A 27,032-nucleotide genomic window follows, 5' to 3' on the forward strand; every position below is an offset into this window, starting at 1 on the left:
GTTAGTTAGATCAGCTCAAAGCTGAAAATGCCTGAAGTAACTGGTAACCCATCTAATGCTCCCAATAATGCTAGTACTAGCGGAGTAGAACTGGTGTTCACAACACAGGGAAATTTTTAGAAAAGTTTATCTAGCACCAGCAAGGCCAATCATGGTCCCTGATGTTACCAAAGAGCATTTTGCTGCATCTGCACTAGTTAAATAATTCTCGACATGATTTAAAGAGGGGAAGGCAGGAAGCAGCCAGGGGCTCATTGCGGATAGTGATGTTGTTAGTAGGTCATTTTCCAACGGAGACAGACCTTTTCTTTATATGCTCTTATAGAGCCGGGCGTGTGGCTTCCTCAGCACTGAACATACACCATTGCTGCTGATTAATCATCATCATAATCCAGTTGCCAAACAGTCCGGGGAACAAGAGTCAAACATGCTGCCTGTTTTCCTCCAAAGCATTCCCACTATGGTCTCTGGAGTCTAAGAGTTCAAGATGTAGAAACTTCCACTAAGACCCCTTTATTACAAAGAATGCTAACATTCTCTTACAGGTCAACTCTTACACACCGCATTTAGGGCCTGATTTTCATTTACACTTGGGTTGCTTTACTCCGCTCTGGCAGTGCAAAGGGGCCTTAAAGTGAAGATTACTGTCTACATTTTAAATATTAAGAAGAAAGCTAACAAGTCCAAGTATGACAACTACGCAAATACTTGATGCTGCCATCCACCATCCACAGAAGTTGTTGTAAATATTCCTTGATCAGTCACACCATAGATACCCCAGCTATGCTCATGTCTTACCTCCATACACCTCAGAGGTGGAGGCCAGCAGAAGCCGTGCTCCAACACGTTTTGCTAATCCTAAACATTGAGAAAAAGGAAACAGTGAATTTTAGCAAATACAAAAGACTTTCATTTATGTTCATTGCTTTATTTAGACCCCACTTTGTCTAAGGAAGAAGAGAATTCAGGGCTTCCCTACTCAGTTTTTTTCAGATCTAGCCTCTCTTCTTTCAAGTCTCCAGTACCCAACTTCAAGCTGGAAGGAACACGACTGAGCTTTTCTGCAGCTACTCACACCACACAGCTGGCTGATTGTCAGATCTTACGTACATTTATTTCATGGATTGAAAGTTACACTGAACTAAAGTGCAGGACTTTTTTCCATAGATCACAAGGTCAGAAGGGACAATTGTGATCATCTACTCTGACCTCCTGCATAACACAAGGCCATAGGACTTCCCTGAATTAATTCCTGTTTGAACTAAAGAATATATTTTAGGACAACAACCAGTCTTGATTTAAAAATTGCCAGTGATGGAGAATCCACCAGAGCCCTTGGTACATTGTTCTAATGGATAATCACCCTCCTATTAAAAATTTGCTATATTAAGTCCGGGATTGGGGCCAAAAAAGTACTGCTAGCCTGAAGGAATAGCTACTGTTTTACGGTCTGATATCCTGTGAACCACAAGAGTTAGAAACATCAATAGGAAGCTGGGTGGGAGCTAAGTGGAGCTATGTGGTTTAGGAGAAAAGTGTGTCATATTCCCCATGTAAGTTCATTAGACCTTTGTAGCTCCTCTTGAAACTGAACATAGTGGGCCTGATTCTGCCCAGCGTAAGGGAGGCTTTGCACTGCTCTACTGGCACACTGACCCTCAAGATGGCAGAGCTAGTGATAGAAATTTTTCCCCGGCTGGGGGGGACAATTTGATGGCACAGAACCGAGACAGTAGCTTTTAAGTCGGCACAGTTCAGGAAAGACGACCAGTGCAGCATTTCCTGGTTGGGGAAAAGAAGTGGGGCCAGAGGGTCCCCATGTCTCAGCAAACACCCACTACTTCAAAAAATCTCAGGTGCCACTGGCAACCAGTGCAAGCTAAAGCAGTGACAACTGGATCGAGATTAGGATGTAAAGGGGTGGATAACAAAAGAGGCTTGAAGCCACTTTGCTGCCTCCATACCCTCTGACTCTCAGATGCACTAAATACAAACTGATATAGCTGAGAATTTGTCCCTGACACTGTATATGACCTCAACAGCAGCATAGGACTCTCAGAACTGGCCGGGGGAGAGATCACCACAATGGGAGGTACCAATACTACGGAGTTATTGCAATTATACAAACTTTAACACTCATTGTACTGAAATGGAGTCAGCTGTCACTCTGAACACAGGGATGCTTCACAGTCACTGAGACACAACAGCAGTCTTTCCCCCAAAGTTGCACTCTGATTGTGTGCCTGATTTGCATAATTGCTTCATAGATATTACTCAATAATTGGGCCATGACTATTTAAATCCTTGTACTCTAGTTGGCTCCTATACTCAAGATTTTCATGCTGTTTGTAAATGGTCTCAGCTGAAATACTGAAATAGTCACATGAAGAGGTAAACATCCTAGAAGAAAATGGGGCTTTCAAGGAAGATTAATTATTTTCTTTGATTTTTGACTCCCCCTTCTTCTCATCCCTTGCCGAACTCTTCCTTCCCTTGTGCCAGATAAGCAAGGCTCTTTCTTGGCCTTAGAATAGCTGTCAGTATTTGTGTTTACGTTAGGAAAATATTAGCTCTTCCTTTCCAATTCTGTTTTTAATCCAACATGAACAAAGATATATAGGAGTTATTCTGAGACAGAGAATGAAGGGGAAAAAAGCGTACCCTTTTTACCCTAAAACCACTTTCTTTCAATACTAGCGAGGTTCTGTTTGCAGATTTTACACTCATTTAAATACTGAATTTAACATTTTAGTGGAACAGCAATTTGAACTTTCTTGCTAGCTTGCTAGTAAACAAACTGGGCTAATGAATTCAGTCTTAGGTGGTACATTAGACAATCACCTCATTGCAGATGGCTCTGCTCCAGATTCTGCCAGGTACTTAAACATGTGGGTCACTCTAAAAATACAAATAGTCCCTTTGATTTTTCATAATCGACTTTAATGGAACTACTCATGTGCCTTTCATTAAGCCTGTGCTTAAGTATATTGGTGGAACTGGGCCTTAAAGCTTAAGTGGAACACAACTGTGAGTCCAACAGTTGTTAGCAGTTCTGAATATTTCAAGCAAAATGAATGTAGTAAGAAGAGGAAGAAAAAAAAAAAAGATTACAACTCACCTAACATGTTTAATGTCCCAATAGTGTTGGTCTTTAATGTCTTGATAGGATTATACATGTAATTTGGAGGGGAAGCAGGAGATGCAAGATGATAGATCTGGTCCACTGTGAGATAATGGAGAAAAAAAATCCCAATATAATAAACTAAATGAAAAAAGCAGCAGGGCTGTAGGAAGCTAGCACTGCAACGAATGCCTTATTATCAAACTCTTCCCCTTCCGTATCCATCTCCTAACTTCAAACCCTAATTCTTTAACACATTGTTATCTCCAGAGATCATGCATGCAAATCCATAGTAAAAACGGCAAAATAAATTTAGAATTAAACAGATTAAGATTTTTAATCATAGCAACACTGTTAGCACTTGTTAACACAGATATATAGATGTTCCTGATATGTTTGCAGAATGCATAGCCTACAAGTAAAACATTTTACTTCTGCACAGCCAATGCACAATAACTGCAGAAGAGCAAGCTGTTCTTTATTCTGCCTCTTATGCCATCACGTTTTCAAGATAACTTCCAGTTTCAGACTGTTTCTGATGATATAACAAGCAAAAATAGCAGCTCAACTTTCAGATACTAGGAGCCGCCTTTGGTTTTACTGGTTAGAACAGGAAAAAAAAAAAAATCTTGTTTCGACTTGTAAACTGTTTAAATTTCATAGTGGCGCATCAATAGTCATTCACATCATGTTTATATTATGATAAGGCTTTTCTCACAGTGTGGTTAACTGTCAATTTTTGCCTTTGTTTCATTAGGGTCAAAATTACATTAATCTTTCTTATTGTACCTAGGAAGTGCACTTCATATGGGACTTTATAAACCCCATTTCCAAAACATGCAATGTTGGGTGGGAGGGCTAGCTCAGTGGTTTGAGCATTGGCCTGCTAAACCCAGGGTTGTAAGTTCAATCCTTGAGGGGGCCACTTAGGGATCTGGGGCAAAATTGGTACTTGGTCCTGCTAGTGAAGGCAGGGGGCTGGACTCGATGACCTTTCAAGGTCCCTTCCAGTTCTAGGAGATAGAATATCTCCATTTTTTAGTTGTTTCTGGTAAGGTGGGTCAAGAGACATATATAGATTAGATATGCATGCATGCTTCTGCTCATCTTAGGTTTCCTGTTAGTGCCCTGATAGGCTATATGACCACAGTTCTGAATAGTGAAGAGTGAAAGTGATGCAGCTGAATTCCACACAGCCCGTACATATTCATGGTTTTTGTGTGATGGATACTGGAATCCCTCTATATCAGAGAATCCTTCTGTATCAGAGAAGTCGGTATCTATTCATTTCAGAAATTGTAAGAGAATAGCCAGCTCAGGAGAGAAAGTATAATAGAAGCACAAGTCAAAGGAACTGAAGGAAACCTATAACTAGTTGTGCAATACAGCAAAAACTGTCATACATGACCATTCAAGGGACCAACATAGAGGCAAGTGATTTTCCTACAGAAATGGAACAAGGATACTTTGGGTGATCTCTTAAGACAAGATGTTGCCTAAGGTTACAGGTTTCACTGAATGAAACAGGAGTTTGAAGACTGCGGCTGATGGAAAAAATGGTTTGTTAGCAATAAAACAAAGAATAGTGAGCCCTAACTGAAGAGGCCTGTGAAACCCAACATGAATGATTCAACAAAATCAGGTTAACAAACTATTCATAATGTAGCACATAGAGAGCAGAAAAGATATTTTTCTAGTGTCTCTAACCACAGTATGTCCAGAGCACCCTGTATCCTTTTCTTGTTTAAAAAAAGAGGCTGTGTGTACCAGAGGATGCCAAAAATTAAATGGAAAGAGTTCAATTTGGACATGAAAAAAACACATCTACAAGGATACCTAAGAAAACACTTAAAGGTTATTTAAGAAGGGATAAAACAAAAAGGGTGCCCTGCCTTTTTTTGCTTCTTCATGATGTGTAAAGCAAAGCTTAATTTTTTTTTAAAAACCTGCTTGTTTTTAAACCTTAAAATACCAGAAGGATCAGTCTGGTCTCTGTTTTGCTGATGATCTAACGGTGTGATGCTATGATGTAAAGCTGTCAATCTTTACCTGTAGGATAACGATGTTAAAGCTCTAACAGGGCTCTTCTTTAAATTGTTTAGTCAGGTGTTTATACGAGACAGGTGATAGCAAAAAACACCACTTCAAAATAAAATGCACTCTTTGCACAGTGCATAAATCTCACTCCCCGTTCATTCAGGTTTAACTTCCATGAATCTGCAACATCACTGACTTAGTTATCCACTGAATCTTCAAGCAAAAATTGGGTAGACAAACCCTGATTTTCAACTAAAATAATAAAAAAAGCGGAACACATTTTTCTAGGCATTCTTCATATGTCGTAATCAACAAAAGATGGCACACAGCCATTTCACCACTCCTTCCCTTCAAAAAAAATGGCGAAGATGCAAACTTAGAGCCAGTTCACAATCCCTTTTCAATCCATAGTACTGCTGTGCCTCACAGGCACCTCACACTGGAAATCTGACCATAGGCAATGTTTCACAGGGAACAGGGGTCACTCAATGAAATTAATATGCAGCAGTTTTGAAACAAACACAAGAAAGTACTTCTTCACACAACACAGTCAATCTGTGGAACTCATTGCCAGGGGATGTTGTGAAGGCAAAAAGTATAACTGTATTTAAAACAATAGGTAAGTTCATGGAAGATAGCCATTGATGGTTAGCCAAGATGGTCAGGGATACAATCCTATGCTCTGCATGTCCTTAAACCTCTGATTGCCAGAAGCTGGTGCTGAGCAATGAGTGATGGATCAGTCAACAATTGTCTTGTTCTGTTCATTCCCTCTGAAGCATCAGGCACTGGCCAATGTCGGAAGACAGGCTACTAGACGAGATGGACCATTGATATGACTCGGTATGGCAGTTATGTCAAATTACCAACTCAAGCCCAACAATTCTAGTACAGAATTAGCTATTTTACTGCCATATTAATGGATAAAAGGGTCTCATTTAAATATAGCTACCTGTTTAAAGCGTATAAATTGCATAGCTAATTTTGTTCTACCACTGCATGACTGATGTCAAACAAGCTTACAAACTAAAAGGCCAGAATATAAAACCTGCTAACTGAGGTTGAGAGAGACAATGTCAAAATGAGGGACAAAGTGAGTGAGACAGTATATTTTATTGGACCAACTTCTGTTGGTGAGAGAGAAAAGCTTTTGAGCTACAAAGAGCTCTTCTTAAAACCACAAGCCCTCTAGAAATGGGATACTCTTATTTTTTCCATGACAGCAGCACAAAAGTATCCCTTGTTCTGATAAGTTCCTCTGGAAGCTACCGTACTATAAATTGTTTATTAATCAAATACAAAATGTTAGGGAAATATACATGCTTTTATTTCTAACACACAAATCAATGCCAAAAACAACCCTGCAACAAGTTAGTGCATTTCCATAGTGCAGGAAAAAAATCAGAGGGGAAACAGATATAACGTTTAAGTTTCACTTACTACTTTAAAACACTATGTTAAAAATGACAAGAGTATTTAATATACATAATTATTTTAAGCCAAGTTTAATTAAATCACAGTGATTTTGCTGATTCTTATTTTTGTGGCAGATAGATCCCAAATTTTGAGAGGATTTGCAAGTCCCCTATTATCAGGGCTTTAGATACATAATCTCCCCTCAACCCTTACAGCCCAAAGACTAGTTTTGCCATTTCATACGAAGATTACTTTGTGATATTTTAGTGAATTATCTGCCACAATGACACATTTTTAAAGCCATTTTTGTCATCCAGATAAACGTTATTACTACTGAATGATATTCTATTGGATGACCAATGTGCATGTTTCTGAAAAGACCTCAATGGAATTTCCTACATGTAACAGCTAGTACAAGTTTAACATTATAATAGCACATTGATATTTAGAACAGTGGCCCATTAAGAGTCAACATTCCTTCCTTGGCATGAGTGAAGATATATTTGAGCTGATACTTATCCATAACTGTTATACAAATGCTAACAAAAAAGTAACCATATGCAAGAATCAAAAAACTCCTTTCAATTACTCAATCTCATTCCAGACAGAAAACAAGTGCAACAGAAGCATACACAGAGATGGGTCTGGGAAAGCAATGTCTCTGTTTTTTAATCCCTTCCTCGGAGTCTTTTTCTCCAGTTGTTAGCTGCTGCAGCACCACAGGAAAATGTGGACCAGAAGAGGAGAAACAGCCCTGAATGGTTTGTCCTATCAACTGCTTCACTTGCCAGAGAAGAGGGAATGTTTCAGCACTTGGGTACAACGTACAATGCTTCTTTTGCAGACGGACAGTGACAATATTATGCGAAGGACTTAGCAAGGCCAGGGCTAGCAGGTAGAAGGGTGATGGAGTATTCGCCATGGGACAAATGGTTGCCTTATCAGGTCGGATGGATAGGAAAGCAGCCAGCTCCAGGCCCTCTCCAAAACATTTAAAGATGCAGGCAACTGAACCATTTTAGACGGGAAAGGGTAACAGCAATTTGTGGATGCCACTCACATACTGTAATGCAGGTGACCAAACAGGCCCACAATCTCAGCATCGTAAGACAAATAAGGCTGCCTCTAGTTCCGTTTTCCTTCTTTCAAGCACTTCAGTATTTAAACATTGTTTCTATCCTTTCCCTAATATGCTCGTTTTCCATGACTGCAAGCTGGACCTAGACTGTAGTCACAGGAGTACATATTGCTCTTATATGACAAGCTCGATATCGCAAGTCAACTACGCAATATACCAAGCCAAGCTGGTAACTGTGGTACTATAAGCAGATGTAACATTAAAGTGTGCATGCTCATGTATATGCAAGCACTGAAGTACCCAAGTAAGAGCGATAAAAGAACAGTGAAAGAGCTATCCAAAAGAATGGCAGGTGTTTGCTGTTGACTCACTCTTAGCAGGTGTGGGAACCTGGGTGGGTACCCTGAACATGAAGGATGGAAGTGGATCACCAGCCAGAGGAAACTAGGGACAGATTGGTCAGAAGGCAGGAAATCTAGGCCGTCAACTCCGGGAAAAGGGCTTAGGCTAGAGTTTACATGTTTACGATCTATGGGTTACTTTGGGAAATTAATTTAAGTAATTTATGGTGATTATTAAAACAGACATTATGAAAACTGAAAGGGCATGTCATTTCAGATGCCCAAGGTTTCTTCACATGCACACAGGAGAGTTTTTCAAAGAATGAAATAAGTGTAAATGATTAAAAGTTATAAATCTATTAAGCTGATTTTCAAAAGAGCAGCTAAATTAAATGCAAACTTAGACGTCACACAAAAGTTACACCTGATTAACCAAAATCATTTTTCAAATCAGTACCAGCCAGGTGTAATTAATTTAAGTTTCTATAGAACAGGGTTTGCGTCATTTAAACTAAACCGTTTTTTTTTTTTTTTTTTTTTTTTGGTGGGTTTTTTTTAAACAGCTTTAGTTGAAACGGTGCAACTTGTGTATTTAGATAACACCTTTGTTTAAGAACAGCCAAAATACCCCCAAAGCCCAAGTTCTCCTTAGGAGTTACAGTAGAATCGTATTACAAGGCCCTACGTGGGAAAACCCAATTTTAAATTGTTGGAGCTAAATGATCATTATATCCAAAACAATGAACTTCTCAAATCAGAATTGTGCTGAAAAGCAAAAGATTCCACCTTAAAGAGTTGTACAAGGTGTTTTAATGCTCACATGCATCAACGAGGTTCTGTAACTGGTGCATCCACAAGCTTTACCTGTAGCCAACAGGCCACAAAAAGTGTGAGGTTCTATAACATCTCTGAAAACCAAAAGGAAATAGTAGTTCTTCAAATCTGATTCTTAAAAAGTCACCTTCTCAACCTGGAATCTGGTCAATTTAAAAAGTAAGTCAGAACTAGTTTGAGGCACCTACACATGCCTATATGCCCTTGTCAAGTTAGTAGTTTTAATGATTAAATGCTTTCATTTGCCTCTCACCCTGCTGCAGTGTTAAAGACCCACACAAAGAACAGTGGAACTTATTTAACAGAGCAAACAGTGAAACTGACTACACAAAGTGCTGTCAAAGGCACAATGTGAACAAACAAATCTTTTTCAGTCATCGTGATCTTAAGGGTCATTTGTAACAATAGCAGGTAAAAAAATTCCAGAAAGAAGTTTGATTTTTTTTTGAAGTTTACAATGTCCCTTTAAAACAAGTGCCCAGCATCAGCACCAACAATAGCTTTTGTCTTTGATCTTCACAAAAGAATAACTAGAGTGAAACTTCAGTTGTGCCAATTTTTAAAATTTTTAGTATTGTAGATTTTAATTAAAATATGAACAAGTGAGGAAGATTAAAACCAAATGCCCATATATTATTTAGTCTTCAGTTATGTCTTTGATGTTGAATGAACGTAATCAACCTCTCTACTTGGGACATAGATCAACTAGATGTAGTGACTTAGAAAAACCTTCCTTGGATGACGGAAGTCTTTGGTAATTAAATGCTATCCACTTTTCCCACACTTATCACTATGGTATCCGAGTGCCTTCCAAAAAGAGGCAGAGTTGGGAGAGTCTAACAATTTATCTGCAATAACCAATAGCTCATGTCTTCAACACATCTCAGCATACAGGTACAAATACAGTAAACGTTTTATATAAGATCATGAGTGGTGTGGAGAAAGTAGGTAAGGAAAAGTTATTTACTTATTCCCCTACTACAAGAACTAGGGGCCACCAAATGAAATTAATGGGCAGCAGGTTTAAAACAAATAAAAGGAAGTTCTTCTTCACACAGCGCACAGTCAACTTGTGGAACTCCTTACCTGAGGAGGTTGTGAAAGCTAGGACTATAACAGCGTTTAAAAGAGAACTGGATAAATTCATGGAGGTTAAGTCCATTAATGGCTATTAGCCACGATGAGTAAGGAATGGAGTCCCTAGCCTCTGTTTGTCAGAGGGTGGAGTTGGATGGCAGGAGAGAGATCACTTGATCATTGCCTGTTAGGTTCACTCCCTCTGGGACACCTGGCATTGGCCACTATCAGTAGACAGGATACTGGGCTAGATGGACCTTTGGTCTGACCCAGTATGGCCGTTCTTATGTTCTTATGTAAATCACAGCAAACTTCAGGCAACAAATATTAAGCAAAAAGATGAACTTTAGTCAGGAACACAGGAAACTCCTTGCATTAGGTAGATAGGATTCCCTGTAGGGCAGCATCTATACCAGGGGTCTCAAACTCAGATGACCTCGAGGGCCGCATGAGGACTAGTGCATTGGCCCGAGGGCCGCATCACTAACAGCACCCTCCACTGCCTCTGGCCCCGCCCCCACTCCACCCCACCCCTTCCAATTAGGCCCTGCCCCTGCAAAACTCATGTTCATGGGTGTAATCCTTATTTATACAAATTCAGTGGGATCCTGCACAGAAATGTCATTGGCCTGCTTCCTCTTCCACTGATGTCAATGGGAGTCTTGACATTGACTTTAGCAGATGCAGGATCAGTCCCCATGATTTATGGGCCATTAGCTTGGTCTTGCAAAATAGAGTTTGTCATGTGGTTTTATTCTCTTTCCCATGTCTGATAATTACAACAAAGCTCATATTTAAAATTAACATTATATTTTAGAGCAGAGTTTGCCAAAGGACTAGCATAGGGTAGGTGAGAGACAGCAGACCTCTCAATTGTTATTCCAAGTCTCGACTTTCATGTTAAAAAAAAAAAAGTTAAACTCTATCTGTTATGGTTGCAAGGAAAAATCTTCAAAATATGACCGAACTGACTGATGCAATGGTCTCTGCTTGAATTTGCAGAGAGTTTGAAACAATAACTTGTAGGGTGTGCACTGTCCATTCCATTCAATGGGTGCTAACTCGGGTGATACTTTACATGTTAATTATCTCATTGCTCATCAAAGCATGTAAGCAAGGATAGGATACACCATATATACTCGTTCATAAGCTGAATATTTTTGGTAAAAAAGTGATGCATCAAAGAGCAGGGGGTCGGCTTAAAAACGGGTCTGCAGCAAAATTTGATGATTTTAAACTATGGAATCATTGAAATGAATATCTAATATATTGTCGTTTTGTTTACCTGGAGCGTCTGCAGACATGGAGCCTCTCAGCTCCCTGTGGCCGCGGTTTGCCGATCCCAGCCAATGGGAGCTGCGGGAAGTGGCTTCCCGCAGCGAACTGTGGCCACAGGGAGCTGAGGGGCTCCATGCCTGCAGATGCGCCAAGTAAACAAAATGTCCCAACTCGCTAGCTGCTTACCTTGATGGGCCAGGAGCCAAAGTTTTCCAACCCCTGAAATATAGGGTCGGCTTATGAAAGGGTCATACAGTTTCTGTTATTTTTACCTATCCATGTTGGGGGGTCAGCTTATAAATGAATGGGCTAATGAACGAATAAATTTGGTATATTGTGAAAATCCACACCAGCATTTTCCAGCAATATTGGGTTCTCTCCTTTGTGGGGGTGAGGGAAGAGAGACAAAGGACTAGCTTTTGGGCATCACATGTAAAAATTAAAATCGGCAGGATTTTAACACTGCATGGTAAGACTGAAGGAGAACACAACTGGGTTCATTTGCCTAAAGCAGGGCTTAGTTCTCAGATTGGTATGTTCACCTTGTGAGGGTATTTATACTGAAGTTGACTGCAATCAACTATCTGGTCAATTTTCTTTGTAGCTGAAATGACCAAGAGTTTCTCTGCCACTTAGGAGAAAATGATCAATGAAACTTTGCAAAAGGGCCATTCTGGTATACTGCGTGTTGGTGACAAATGTAAAATTGGTGTCTGGAATATTTGAACATTGTCCGAAACCGCTAATGCTGTCCTACTTGCCCCATTCCATTCCCTTCCCTGAAGTCCCCACCCCAACGCTGCCCCCAGGGCGTGCAGAAAGGGTGCAGGGTGCAGCGGGGGCTGAGGGCAGGGAGTTGAGGTGCAGGAGGTGTGCAGGGTGCTCAGGGCAGGGAGTTGGTGTGTGGAGTACAAGAGGGGTGTGGCAGGGTGTCGGGATGCAGGGTGCAGCAGGGGGCTCAGGGCAGGGAGTTGGGTGTGCAGGAGGGGTTCAGGGTGTGAGCTCCAGCCTGGTGCCGCTTACCTAGAGCGGCTCCGGGGTGGTAGCGGCGCTCACTGGGGCCAGGGCAGGCTCCCTGCCTGCCTTGGCCCCCGGCTCCGCGCTGCTCCATTCCAGGAAGCAGCTGGAACCATGTCCCTGCACCCCCTGGGGGAGGGGCTCAGGGTTCCCTGCTTGTGCTGTTCTTGCCGCTCCTCCAGGTACCTCCCACGAAGCTCCCATTGGCCACGGTTCCCTGTTCCCGGCCAATGGGAGCTGCGGGGGGCGGTGCCTGGAAGGAGGCAATGCCGGAGCCCTCTGCCTCCTTCACCCTCCCCCTCCCGGCCCGAAGGGGCATGCTGCCGGCTGCTTCAGAGAGCAGCGTGAGGCTCGCAGCATCAGGAGGCAGTCCCACGGGTAGGCAGGGGGCGGGGGGGTGCAGGGAGAGCTTGGCGGGCCACACACAAGAGCCCCGCGGGCCGCGTGTTTGAGACCCCTGATCTATACTGAGAATTTTAGCAGTTCTCCCACTGTTGGTCTAGTATAGACATCGCTCAGACAGGGGAAGCCCCAGGTTAGACTGGATGCCGATGGGGGGGAAAACAATGGGATAAAACTGAATAAGGATGCAACTACTGAAGCATTGATAACTCTGTTGTATTTGATAAACTGGCCTGAGAAATTCCAGAGCATTTAACACAGATCTTATACCAGCTCAATGGCATGTCAGTTGTTTTTGGTACAGCCTGTTCTACGAAAATATCTAAGGAAAGGAATAAACATGCCCTACCAATTTATTTAGTATTTCTCATTCATCAAGTTAGTTATTTAGTATTTCTCATTCATCAACAGCTCAAACTTCTGCAAAAAGATAACAATTCTCAGCTATTGAAGACACCAGCTTAAAAAATTAAAATCCTTATTTAAAAGGATCAGTCAACCTAAGCCTTGATCTTGCAAAGCACTTAAGAACATTAATAACTTTAGCTTTATTATTAACTTTAAGAACATGTTTAAATTCCATTTGAGTCAATGTTTTAAAAGTACATTGCAAATAAATGTATTTACCTATGCTACAAACAATATATATAGTCAAAAATTTGAAAATCCATGTACTTGTTACTACACCCTACTTATGCTGTTTATTTTTGGCATTTCCCTTAGCTTTCTCCACTTTCAGGTTCTTAGTGCTACAATGGCCCCATCTACCTAAATTCTTATGCCATCATTCAAGCACTTCTATGGTACAATTCAGAGAGGGATACATATTTATTGATTCTTTTTAAAAAGTTCATTTTAAATTGAGCCAAATTTAAGTTGATAGTGTCTTTTAAATAATAAAAAAAACTACCCTTCATATACGCCTACAGAAAATAGATGTGAAATTAATAAATGACCTGCCATGAGTTATGTTCCCATGCTGAAATCATGAAAAATGGCTAGACTGAAAGATTTGTACAGATTTGTAATTAACTCAGAGCACGCCTTCCAATAACTGGGAATACAACTGATTCATTAGTCAGGGTCTAAGGTTTTAAACCAACTTCCATAGGATCTTCTCCATGCAGGAACTCTGCCTCCTTTAGCTACTTCATGCTATGTAGTGCAGGCAGACACTCTGATTAGATTTTGAAGAGTCTCTCCTCATCTTTGAGAGTCATTCTGGAATTGCCTTTCATTACACGGTGCAAATAGACCATATTTCACATCCAGCCAAGACACAATATTCACACTAAGATAGATTACAACTTCAACAATGTCCCACTGGTATTGTTTTACTGAAAGTGCCTAACTGTACAGTGAAGTGCTGGAGGCCATTAGCAAAAGTCCTACTGTGCAACCACGTTCCCATGGTATTATGGGCTTGCTGTAATGACAACGCGTTCACGGAGTACTCTGCACTTGTGATTATGGTCATGAAAACTGTAAAATAATTCATTGTTTGGAAGTGCTGAAGACTTTGTTTGCAGCCTCTCCAGGCTTATTTTTGGTATATGGCAGGCGGGGCGAGGGAGTAAACTACTGAATTCCTATACAGCAAAGCTTCAAAGCCAAGATGATTGTATGGGATGCTTTTTGTAAGGTAGCCCTTGACTATATACAGAAGGGTCACATTTCACAAGTGTTAATGGACTGCTGATTCATGCAGAACTCCCTGATGTAGAAACGGGGTAATATTTATCTGCCTCACAAGAGTTCTGTGGGGCTTAATAAATATTGCAAAGTCCACTGAAATCCTTGGATGCTCAAAGATTTACTAGTATTAAACACTATACTGTCCCTAACTACTGCACAGCACCATTCATTTCAGTTTCTATTGCTTTAGGGTAGTTTTACTCACGGCTATCATGTGCACCACACACAAAACCGCCCACTCCCACCACCACTTTGGGGGTTTTATACGTCAGTTACTTTTTTGTTATCCTTACCCACAGCCATCTTGCTGGAGAGGCTGTACTTGCTGGGCATGGAATACAGAGAGAAAGGAGGGGGAGATAATGTGTGCACACCGTCCTGCTCAGGAGCACATCTGAAGCCTTCTGAGGGTCCTATTTAGGGAAGGTGGAAGAACGATGGGGCTGTTCTCACAGCTGCCCTCAAAGTAATCCATTTCTTCCAACGCAGTAGACAAGCCAAATGCAGCAACTACCTGAGAAAACATTTGCCTCCCTGTGTGCGCACATGTGACAGGAGGAGTAGTCTGCAAGCAGCAGCCCTGAACACTGAGAGATGCCTACCAGTTTTTAAGAATCCAAACTAGAGTATGATGGTCATCTCCTGACACCACCCTGCAATTTACAGAGTTTGGCTGTGACTCAGCGTGATTCTTCCACAAATTAAACCTACCATTGTAATAATGCTGCATCACATAAGCACAATTTGTGTAGGTCAAGCTTATTTAAAAAAATACGTTGAAGTGCCTTCTATAGTTATATTGGAATCTGATATATATAATCACTACTAATTAGTCTGGGGTCTTGACAAAGACAGTACTAGATCTTAATGCAATTATGAAAAAGTCAAATGTGTTATTTTCTCCCCACAGGTTTATACTGGAATTCCATTCAATCACTTCCAATACAATTTAGAACTATTAGTATGGTTTTGTTTCAATCCCAAGGACACAGGTGCTAACCCACCCTCTCACAAGTAATATATGGGGTCTTTATTAGCCATGCAGAGCAGGCAGGATTGCCATTTTTAGTTCCTAAATACCAAGACATATAAGGATCTTGGCAGCAGCATTCTGAAGAGAGTAAACAGCTATAAAGTTTTAAAGCGGTAACTCAATTACCATAAAATCAGGTTTGCCCTCCCAGTTTTGTAAGAGTACTGTGAATTTTCAGACAACATTCTCTGGACTGTTTCAATAATTTGCAAAACTCATATGCTGTTCTAATTTAATTAAAGAAGTAGCTGGCCTTAGTTTCCACTTAGACAGAAAGCTTTAAATGAAAGCTTTACAATTCTGTACGTCTTCTGTTGGTGTTATAGACAATGAATTTGAAAGTGAAGGTAATTCCTGTGTGAAATGATAACCCTGAGCCAAGACGTTCACAAAACAGAGAACAAAACTAGTGCTTTTAGGCCATCGGCTAGTATCTCTGTGTCAGTCAAGGGCAGATGCATCCCAAAAAGTTGGGTGTTGCTTCATACTTATGAGAAAATGCCAGTTACCTCTTGGGAATCAAAGAGCTGGACTTCAACACAGCTTTCCCCTATAAACTTCTGCAAAGCTGATTTCCACTGAGACTCATTTAAACATACAAGGAGGATATATATCTGGGGGTGAAATTCAAAATCAAATGCAATCAAGAATATATCCTTCTTTCTAGATAAGGAATTACGTCTCCTTATTAAATAATTGCTATACCACAGAAAAGCTATCGTGTTAAACACTCTAAAATTGGTCTAGTTTCTGGAAGGCAGCAAATAAATGGCTGCTCCCCCTATGCATGGATCATCCTCCCATACCTCTCTTCACCAAACCTGCACTCAATTCTTTCTTAAAAACCCCAATGCTATGCAAAATTACCCTAATTTTTATGGTCCCATGCAGAGATGAAATGTGCCCAAGACAAAACAAACAAACAAAAAAAAAACAGGCGACCGTACTACAGTAACCACACCACCTCGTTTATTACTTACACTTACTGTGGCACATCTAAAGTTGACTGCAAGCTCTTCAGGGCAGGGATTATTTTTAATGTATCCTCTAAGGTCAATGTATCCTCTAGGTGTGTCATAAATAATATAAAAAAAAAAAAAGAGTGGAATCTTTTCTTAAAAACTTTACTTTGCTGGAACACAGAGAAGAGATCTGGTAAACTGCTCACTGAATACCACATTAAAATGCATGAAACTGCTGGTTGATGTCTTAATTACGTGCCGCATAGGAGAGTTAGAAACTTTTCAGTATTCCCATTCATCAGTGTTTAGTAATTTGTTCACAGTATTAGCAAAATTGCTAAGCCTCTGTAAATACATCAAGTATAATCAGGTAAAATGAAGGTAATACTGGGGGAAGAGATAAGGAAAGCTGACATGAATGAACTGGCTGAGGTATAAACTACTAGTACCTCCAGTGAACACAGATCCAGTTAATCAGATTCTAGTCCCATTATCCTTCAGCTGAAGTAAAACAGACACTAACTAAACCGATGCATTGTCAAGAACAGAGAATGAGTGCGCATCTGCACAACTATTTCAGCATAACATGCTTTGATATACTCTGAAGCCCATCACAAGACTTCTAAGGAGATGCATTTACAAGAAATTTTTCTGCAAAGTTCCATCCATTAGAAATACAGCAAAAGTAGAGCAAACAAGGTTTCCATTCTTCTTTTAAATCTATAACTATTATATAGCTGCACAGTTTCAAATCACAAAAGGAATGAAAAAAACCACCACTGTGGCTAAAATAAAGTTCTCATCACTTCACCACATGCTGCTGTATTCCAAAGGAAGTCTGTAATAACACATACATCTTGGGCAATATCCTGTAATTAACTAAAACATCAGTTTGTTTACAATACAGAACAATGTTCTGCTGCTTATGGTAATGTAGGTGTAGGATTGCTTACACTTGTTGTTATAACAAGGGAGGGTTTTTTTGGATAGGTGGGGGATTCAGTGACATCATGTCCCTACCTCACAGGGGGCTTGCAAAGAAATGATTAGGAAGTGTGCATATACCAGAACCGGGGATCTCAACCTTTGCCATAACATGACCTCATGGTACAACAAAATATAACTGGGTTCAAAAAAGAAATAGGCAAGTTCATAGAGGGTAGATCTTTCAATGGCTATTAGCCAAGATGGTCAGGGATGCAACCCCATGCTGTGGGTGAACCTAAACCTGTGACTGCCAGAAACTGGGACTGGACAACAGGGTCACTTAATAATTGCTCTGTTTTGTTCATTCCCTCGGAAGCATCTGGCACTAGCCACTGTTGGAAGACAGGCTACTGGGCTAGATGGACCCTTGGTCTGACCCAGTGTGGTCATTCTCATGTTATGTGATTAAAAAATGCTTTTGGGATCCCCCTCCCATCTAGTCAGGAAGAAAGAGGGCATTCATAATGTGACAACTTCTTTGAACCGCTCTGCGATCCCTTAGAGGTCATGACCACTAGGTTGACAGAACAGGGTGGACCACACCTACATAGATCAAGCCACAAAATTGCCTATACATCCAATTTCTAAATGCACTTCTGATGGGAAAGTGTGATTAAGTGCAGAGATCAAAGCATATCAATGTTTAAGCAGGCTACTCACCTTCAATGTACAGGGGTTCAACGACATCATGATTAATCAGTTCAAAGTTCTCGTGGCCAATCCAGTGTTCCACATTTCTTTTCCTGCCCGTAAAGAAGTTGTCCACAACTGTAACCTCATGGCCATCCATCATTAGTTTGTCAGTAAGATGAGAACCCACAAACCCTGCTCCTCCAGTTATCTGCGTTAGGACAGTGGGTATGAATTTTTTTTTTCTTTTTACAGAAACACCAGACAAAGTCCACAAACATGAAGACAGAAGAACAGCAACTTTCAAAACTTTGCTTACCATCGGGGGGACAATTCCATTTCCATTTTAAATTCATTTCTTTAAATTTCAGGCCCAATATTTAGGTAACACAACATTTCAAGAGAAATACTTCATCTGGTTTGAAAATGTTGAACAAAGACCATTGTGGAGAATATTAGAGGATTCAATTTTTTTCTTCCCTGTCTGACCCTCCCCTGCACCCTCTTAAATTAGGCTTGTGCCCTTAATCCACTGGGGGAAAAAAAAACAAAAAAAAACACAACATTCCTGATATTACTACAATTAAGCCTGGCCTTCTCCTGGTTTTAATGGAGGATGTTTTGGGGAGGGGTGGACTTAAAGAAATATTCTAAGTGCTCTCATCTTGTTCAAAGGAGTTGACTCTTTAAAGACCTCTTTTCTTCCACGTGGCTGTTAAGTGTGAGAGAGTGAAAAAGAAACAAGCTCCGAACTGTTTTATATCTCTTGCCCACTATATTGCTCAGTTTTCAGCTTATATTTCAATCTAGCTAGTTTTTCTGTCATCCACAGAGTTACAGGATAGACAAGCTCTGAAGCTCTATTGTCAAGAAACAAGAGAAAAAAAAATCTTTGGAAGTTAACTTTCACACCCATTCCATAAAGTGCTTAAAAGTACAAAAAAAACCCACCCATTTTTAGCTTTTGCAACTCACCCTTAAAGAGCAGTGAATCACTGAACACAGTAATTGTATGACTGCTTCAACAAAGAGGTTCAAGTCCCATGCTGCGTGATGTGTTCAAAGGGACATGTCTGTGGAAGCAGTTATTTTCTCTAGGCTTCACAAGCAGTTTTAATGAAGGAAACAGAAGTTGGCCACTGCCAAAGACAATTAACCAAAATCAATTGACCGGATCCAGTATGACATCTCATATGAAATGTACTATTATGTGACTTTATGATCAAGATCAGATTTAACAAGGTGATCTAACTATACAGTTACTGTATCATCAGTGCCCTTCAATGATTACCAGTGCCCTGCAAACTACACCGTGAAAGGATTTGCTGTAATTGTCAAGAAATGAATCAAACTACTGGATAATGTGACAATTTAATAAAATGTCATCAGTAGGATCTCACAGGTTACTGAAACCCTTTTACTTCTGTTTAATACAAGCCAAAATATTTATTTCCCCCCCAAACACTGAATTAAAAAAAAAGACTCAAGCAAACTTAAAAAAAAAAAAAAATCAGGAAAATAATTTTCTATTTGCTTGTTATTTACCTGACAGGTGACCTACAAAGGAAAAATTGTTTCTATACTATTTTCTTCCATAAAAGGCCTGAAAGTTCACCTCCCGTCCTCCGACCCTTGTTTTATTTCACATTAGAAATTCAGGATTACTGATATGATGATGGCACGGTAAATAAATAAATAAAAACAGTGAAATCTGAACAATTGAGGAGGAATTTTTAGTTAAATTGTTTAAAAAAAATTCTTTTGTTGCTGGCATCTACTGGGGGCAGGTGCAGTCATTCAGTAAGGGAGCCAGTTCCCAGATAAACTGGAACTGAAAGCAGATTAGAAAAAGGCATCTGTGCAAGAAGGTGGGGTGTGGGGTTAAGGCTTCTCAAATCTAGTACAGCAAGGAGAGTGTGGTGGGGTCCCAGCAATGGTACTGGGACTGACAGCAGCCCTCCACCAGGTAGAATGAATAGTAAAAGGATAAAGTCTAGTAAAATCACATTCCAGGTGAATTGCCTCTCTGCACTGTGTGGGACAAAAATCTGTTTCTGTGGAAGACTCCACAACTCACCTCCTTTGACTAAGGTGCAAGAAACCCCTGGTACCACTTCTATGCAAGGATCCAGAGAAGGCTGGACTCAAAATTCCTGATATTTCTTAGGTACAGTGAGAAAACAAAATTTTGAAAAAACAGGCAGGGGTTTAGGCTCTTAACATTGTAAGCAAGCAAAATATGGCACAAACCCAATTTTTGTTTTTGTTTTTTTAAACTTTGCAGTCATCTTGAAATGTTACCACGGGATTGTATGATAAATCTAGATTCTCTTGATTAATTTATGGCTTCTGTAAAGATTAGCTGAAAACTGATTTGGAAAAGGAGTTGAATTTCCCCAGAAAAGTAAACAATTGTTGAATTTATTTAACGTCATTTTCATTCACTTCAGGCTACATCAAAAGGAAAGAAAGGATGATTTAAGCACCCAAGTTGTCTATACATAATCATCCAGCAATCACAGCAGTTCAGAAAGACAGGGTGGACACACTTCATTTCAAAACACAGCTGCTTACAAATCACAACAGACCCCAAATTCATTATATTGCAGATCAACAATTGTCACTTCAAAGCTGCAGACGCAATACCTAGTGCTTGGGGAAGATACACTAGCAACATCTGGATAGAATACATTTACTTTACTAGTATTATAAAATGGTTGATGACTTCAACATTTACTAAAATGCATTAAAAACAGCATATAATTCATCTTTATCTGGAACACTTAGATGTTTGTGTATTTGCCATGCAGGTTCATTTCCTTCTCGTTACAGTCATATCTGGTGCTTTCAGTCAGATTCAGGACATCTAATATCCCATGTCAAAATTACATTATTTTTTCATTTTATAATTTCATAGGTACATCACATAAGACTTAGAGAGCTGAGCCTAAATTGACATCAACCATATTAAGAAAATTTCCAAGAAAGAAGCCTACTACCTACCCATCTTCTCGGAACAAGCAGGGTAAACAGACAGGCCTGGCAGCAAGGCATAGAGTTTACAAGACTTGGGCTCTGTTGGACCAGTGTGGTAGTGGAAATGAACTTGGTGAAAAACCCTCCACTGAGAATAAATGTAGTCCTAAATGGACACATCTCGGAGCTGTCAGCTTGAGTAAGCTCAACTGCTGGGCAAGAGTATGAGCAGAAAGGCTGTCTCTAAGGCACCCAGGATCCAAACCGTAAAGAACTTCAAGGTGTGTTTAAACCTAAGAATTGCATCTGGAATCAAACTGGGAACATGAGCAGACTCCAGAGTACAGGTGGTATATACAGCAACCCACGTGCTTGGCTCACACGTCACTGTGAACACCTCACCTCCTTGCTTTTCTTTCTGCACTTGCTCCCCACTGAATTCAATGCCTAGTTTAAGATTTGCGCTCTGATACCCAAAGCAATCCCTATATTGACCTCAGCTGCCTGAAAGAGCACTTCTTCCTCTGGGACCATGACCCTTCTTGACAGCTACATTATACCAACACAATGAAACTGTCACACAATGGAGAGCCTGGTGAGCACAGAAGACCCAACTTTCAAAGGTGCTGGACTTACTTTATGGACAGGTTTCAGAGTAGCAGCCATGTTAGTCTGTATCCGCGAAAAGAACAGGAGTACTTGTTGAAAGCTTATGCTCAAATAAAGTTGTTAGTCTCTAAGGTGCCACAAGTACTCCTGTTCTTTTTACTTTATGGAATTCACTCCCAGATTATGGAATTCACTCCCACAAATACTCAAAACTGACTGCAGAGCTCAGGTTTTTCACTTGGCTTTCCCTTTCAGTGATGTCTTCTGCCGTGTGCAATCAAGCTATTCAGCTATTTCTCCTACAGGTGAGAGAAAGGCACTATTCTGCCTACTTTAATTCAGAATTGAACCAAACATCCAACAAATTTTCTTAGTTATTCTGTTATCCAACGTTTAAAGATTGCATCTAAAAAGCCCACACACAACAGCTTGAACTGCCTCGACACAACAGCACATGCAAAAACTACATTAAAATGAAGGTTGCAAAATCCCACAAATCGGGAAATGCCTGTGCAGTCTCGTGTCAGCCCCACTGTGCAAATGGATTATGAGACAATCTAATTTTTTCAAAAGATCCCATCTCATTCAGTGCACAGAATGGAGAGTGCTCACTTAATGATCAGCTCTTCAATATATTGTTTCTCCTCAATGTGTGGCTCCATGCCTTATTTACTATAGACTCTTCAAACTCCGCCCTGAAGACAGAATTATTACTTTCTTCAGAGGCTTTTCTAAGGTGCTCATCAGTATAGTATCCGAGTGCTGCACAAACATTCCTGATCAACAATTTTCACTTCAAAGAACTGAATTAATGAATTAATTTTCACAGCACCTCTGTGAGATAAGATGCTGGTATTATCCCCATTTTGCAGATGGGAAACCAATGCACAGAGATTAAGGTCAAAAGTATATCCACTAATTGTGTATGTCCAGTCTGTGCACTGAATAAGGAAGAGGCCCTGAGGAAAAAAATAGTACGTGGTCATGTAATTAAGGCCTGCATCATAATGCATATGTCCCAGGGGGCAAAACTATTTGTACAGGTAACCTTGATTCTGGCATTTTCTAATTTTTGAGTGCTTGACTTTGAAACCATAATGTTCTTTTAATGTAGATTTCTGTGTTCAGTTTCTTAAGTTTTTCAAAAAGCAAAATGGAAAAACAAATTCCATCCTATGGTATCACATAGACACTTTCATCAACAGGGTTGAAACCAGGAGATCCACTGCACAGTTCTCTGCCACTTGAGCTAATGGGGTACCTGATATAGTAATAGGCTGTTATCCTCTATGTGAACCAGAACTATCGGGGGAGGAGACACACTTTGCCAGTGGGTTCCATAGATATTTGCTGACAGCAGAGGAATGGTGACACTCAGGACCTCGTGTGCCATTCCAGGCTCTAGCGGGGATTGTGGTCTAGTGGGCACATCCCTGACACGGAGGCCAAATTTCAGTCCCTATTACAAAGCTATGTTATAACTTCTCAAATAAAAGGTTGCCAGAATTTTTTAAAACTTCTCTTCTAGCCTTGTTCTTGGAAAAGGTAACCATTTTGGTGAAAATTTTCTAAAGAAAAAAAAATTCTGCCTCATTCAGAAAGCATGGAAAAGTTTGCCAAATTTTAACCATTTGGGCTAAAGTTATAAGTAACTGAAAACAGGATCTTCCAACAGGAACTGTTGGGAAACCTTAATAAGTAGCATTACCAGTCCCACCTATGAGTGACAAACATACTACAGGACTACTTACATTCCAAGATTCTGAGCCCAATCCCGCTCCCACTGAAGCGAATGAGCGTTTTGCATTGACCAGACAATTTGCCAAGAGGACAGTATCAGGCCCTGTGCGTTTTTTTTTTTTTTTAAATGTTACTGGTTTTAATGCATGTCGCTTATATACTGTGAAGATTTATCATACATATAATGCATAATGTATTCTGCAACCTCAGAATGTGCTGTGGAATTCACACCTTGCCAAAGAACTATTCTCTAGAAATTAAAATTTTGCTTGAAAGTAAAAGTTATATTTCTAGCCCTCGCTATTGTGAAGTTGCAAACCATGCATAAACTGGTGCACTGATATCTGAGTTTGCAGTCATCTGAAAGAACAGCTCTAAGAGCTGCTAACTTCCCCCTTCCCTGTCTATGGGGCGCGGACTCAAACTTGAAGATGAAATTTTGACTATTGTTGTTAGCTATTACACTACTGATTATTTAGCAGAACCATCCTGCTAGGGTGCTATCCACAATTTCAAACTGCCTCTAGTGCCTTCTACAGGGGCCAAAAGTCTCAAGTGACCCCCTATGTCTACATCTTAGTCACTGACAATTTCCATGGTGCAGCTATGCATTATACGAACACTTGAGAACTGAAAATGCAGGGACAGTGCAGAATAAAGGTAATTTATTGTCAAAATAAACAGGTGACACTTTACTGGTTGTATTTGTTTTTATATCTAATTCTTTAAAACTTCTTATTAAAAACTGAAATGAAGCAGCTACAGAATTTCCTGTGTTATGCACCAGAATCCAAGGTTCTTGATGCAAAGCTGAAATCTAGTTTCATGCAGAGTATGCAGGGCTTGCAATATAATACTGACAACGGTTGGAAGAGATGTTTGCAATAAGGCTGCAGTATCAACATTGCACTCTTGTTAGCAGACTTGATTACAAAGATCTAAAGACAAGTACTGCGGGCCTTGGCCATTCTGTCCGAAGTCAAGTCAGTCTCTATCGGCCTGATCCAAAGCTAATTAAAGTCAATTGTAGCCATTTCATTTACTGTCACGGAGCTTTAGAACAGGCTTTACAATACAGCCCTCAAACCTTTCTCAACTACAGATAGACAACTGTCAAAAGGTATTGGTTTCAGATCACTGGCCTTTTTCTTTGCACAGGCTTTTCTTAACTATTGTTCACTTCTTTATTAAACTTTGCATATACTGAAAAGAGAATACAGAAGAATTTTTGTTCATATGTAAGCCATTACCCATGCTCTGGGAACTTCATTTTTAAGACAGAAAACAAGCCTTTTGTTTTCATTCCATTGAATTTTCTAAATGGGAAGGAGTTGAGATCAAAGTGAACATTAGACAAGTTAAGCATAAGAGCACTAAATAGGGATCTGTACTACGCCCCACTCCCTACCAGAGTGGCAAAAACTTGGACCACGTATTTGCCCACAATACGGAATCTGTTTGTTCTGCACCTTCTTAGAATCCATAGTCAAGTTCATCCCTGCACCACAGCAAGGGCCAGCACAGGGAACCAAAGAACCTAAAGACAGAGCTCACTTCCACCCTGTTTCAATGGCATCTATGGGCCACTGCAGCAGGACAGATTCCCTGGAGCATCAGAACGCCCTGTCACAACACACCCTCTTCTTTCTGTGGTGCACCCTGGAATGTCTTCTATGCTCTCTAGGATCTCCTCGCACACACAGGTTCCCTAAGCCTTGCGTATTCCTCTATCTTTATGTTTGTCTGTCTCATGTCTGCTCTATGACTGTGCAAAAGGGACCACAGGGCATCTAGGAATCTGGCCCCATGTTAGGCTCTCTCGCCAAGCCTCAGACAGGTTTTTCCAACACTTTGCACTTTTTAAACCACTGCCCCTCTTCAGAAGAATCCCAATGTCAGAAAATTTCCACCAGCTGGGAACATGGACAAGGACCCTTCTGAAAAAATACACCTTAGAGCCAAGCTAATGTAGTTCCAAGATATTGTAGGCTGACAGCGGAAACCCAATTAACGAGTCACACCGCCAATCCAGAGCCCAAGCTTGTTATCCACATGCCGTGACTGAGCACTCACCACCACAGGGTGAAAGGAATTAGAGTAGTTGCTCCTGAACCTATATAGCACATATCAAGCTGCACAATACAATTATAAAAGTCTTTCTTTTAATTAATCCTGTGACCCTAATTAAGTTTTACACAATTCTAAACCAATCCCTCTCATTTCCAGAGCATGAGCCCTGATGAAATACTGACTTACCAAAATTCTTTTACGGTCCTTCTCTGATAGAAATTTCACTGGTGGATACTTCTGGGTGAAACTACAGAACATTTCAAAACAGGAAGAAGAAAAACTAAATTAAGATTTATTTAGGTGACTGACAACAACTTTCCCTTTGTGTATCTACTTTTCCTTTACATTTCATTTATGTAAAATTTAAAACCAGAAAGTCAAGGAAATTTGGTTTTTAAATTAGGATAGCTTTCACAGAACGACATAACGTGAGAGTTAAGGATGTTTTCCCAGCGATGACTCAGAAGACTACCACTGCTTTGGAGGGTTGTGTGTTACCATTTCACATACCATTTTTTGCACTCTTCATCCATAAACACAAAAAGCAGACTTCCTGGGATGGGGGGTGAGGACTAAAATAAAACACATTTGCCAGGGATTCTCATTTTCTGCAAAACTACTAGGCCTGAAAATAGTAAGCTTACAATTGATGCTTAAGAGCATAAAGAATTACGGACACTGAGCTATCACCTCTCAATGTTTTTTTTCCATCTGTTTGTGTGCTGTATTATGGGAGCAACAAGTAAGGTTGTGTTGAGTTTCAGTTAAGCAGCAGTTTAATCTTGCCAATACTTCAGCAGCTCAGGTAATTCTTAAATAAATGTCATAAAAGGTAACTCAAATATTCATCACCCTTCCTCTCCAGTTAGTTTGCATGTTGCAACTTGTGGATGAGATAAGTCAGTGGAGCGAACGGAACTGCATATATGCCAAGAATTCTCCTTGATAGATTACTTTTTCATCCGTACACAAACAGAATGCCACTGGATTGACACCATGCCCTGGGGTCTGAAGCACCATGCCTCAACTACCTCTCATCCACAACCCTGTCTCAATGGGGATCTCCAAGAGGCAGGGCACAGACATAGGCACTGACTCCATGGGTGCTCCGGGGCTGGAGCACTCACAGGGAAAAATTGGTGGGTGCTTAGCACCCACCGGCAGCTTCCTGCCTCCCCCGCCCCAGCTCACCTCCGCCTCCTCCCGAGCGCACCGCGTGCCCGCTTTTTCCCCCTAGCTCCCAGCGCTCAGGGAAGAGGTGGGGCCTGGGCGGGGATTTGGGGAAGGGATCCAATAGGGGCAGGGAGGGGGCAGAGTTGGGGTGGGGACTTTGGGGAAGGAGTTGGAATGGGAGCGAGGCAGGGAAAGGATGGAGTCGGGGGAGGGCCAAGGTGGGGGGACACGAGCACCCACCGGCGCCGGGGAAAGTTGGCACCTATGAGCACAGATGCTGTGTACTTGAATGGCATCTTCAACCCTTCACCCTCAGAGTGCATGTGATACTATCTTCAGCTTCCTGTGCGTGGAAACCAGGCAGCAGCAGAACCCTCAAACGTTCCCATGCCTGGAGGTTGGCTGCAGACTCTCCACACACAAATACCTCACCATCAAGGTGTTCTCCTATAGTAACAAAACCTCTTTGATCCAAACGGGGGGGATGAGGTAGGGAAAATAATGGAATCCATTCCTTCCCTGACCACAAGGATGTCTCCATATGTTTGTCCTCAGG

At 40.8% G+C, this 27,032-nt stretch overlaps 1 protein-coding gene across 1 annotated transcript in view; it reads right to left on the minus strand.

The window, feature by feature from the left end:
• The window catches only part of UXS1 (UDP-glucuronate decarboxylase 1), a 94,724-nt gene that overhangs the window by 41,544 nt on the left and 26,148 nt on the right, over positions 1 to 27,032 (minus strand). Inside the window, 4 exon segments of the mRNA XM_065580951.1 lie at positions 799 to 858; positions 3,119 to 3,223; positions 17,939 to 18,119; positions 25,490 to 25,550. Of these exon segments, the coding sequence (XP_065437023.1) occupies positions 799 to 858; positions 3,119 to 3,223; positions 17,939 to 18,119; positions 25,490 to 25,550 (407 nt within the window).

Source organism: Chrysemys picta, chromosome 1, assembly GCF_011386835.1.
Source record: "Chrysemys picta bellii isolate R12L10 chromosome 1, ASM1138683v2, whole genome shotgun sequence".
NCBI lineage: Eukaryota > Metazoa > Chordata > Testudines > Emydidae > Chrysemys > Chrysemys picta.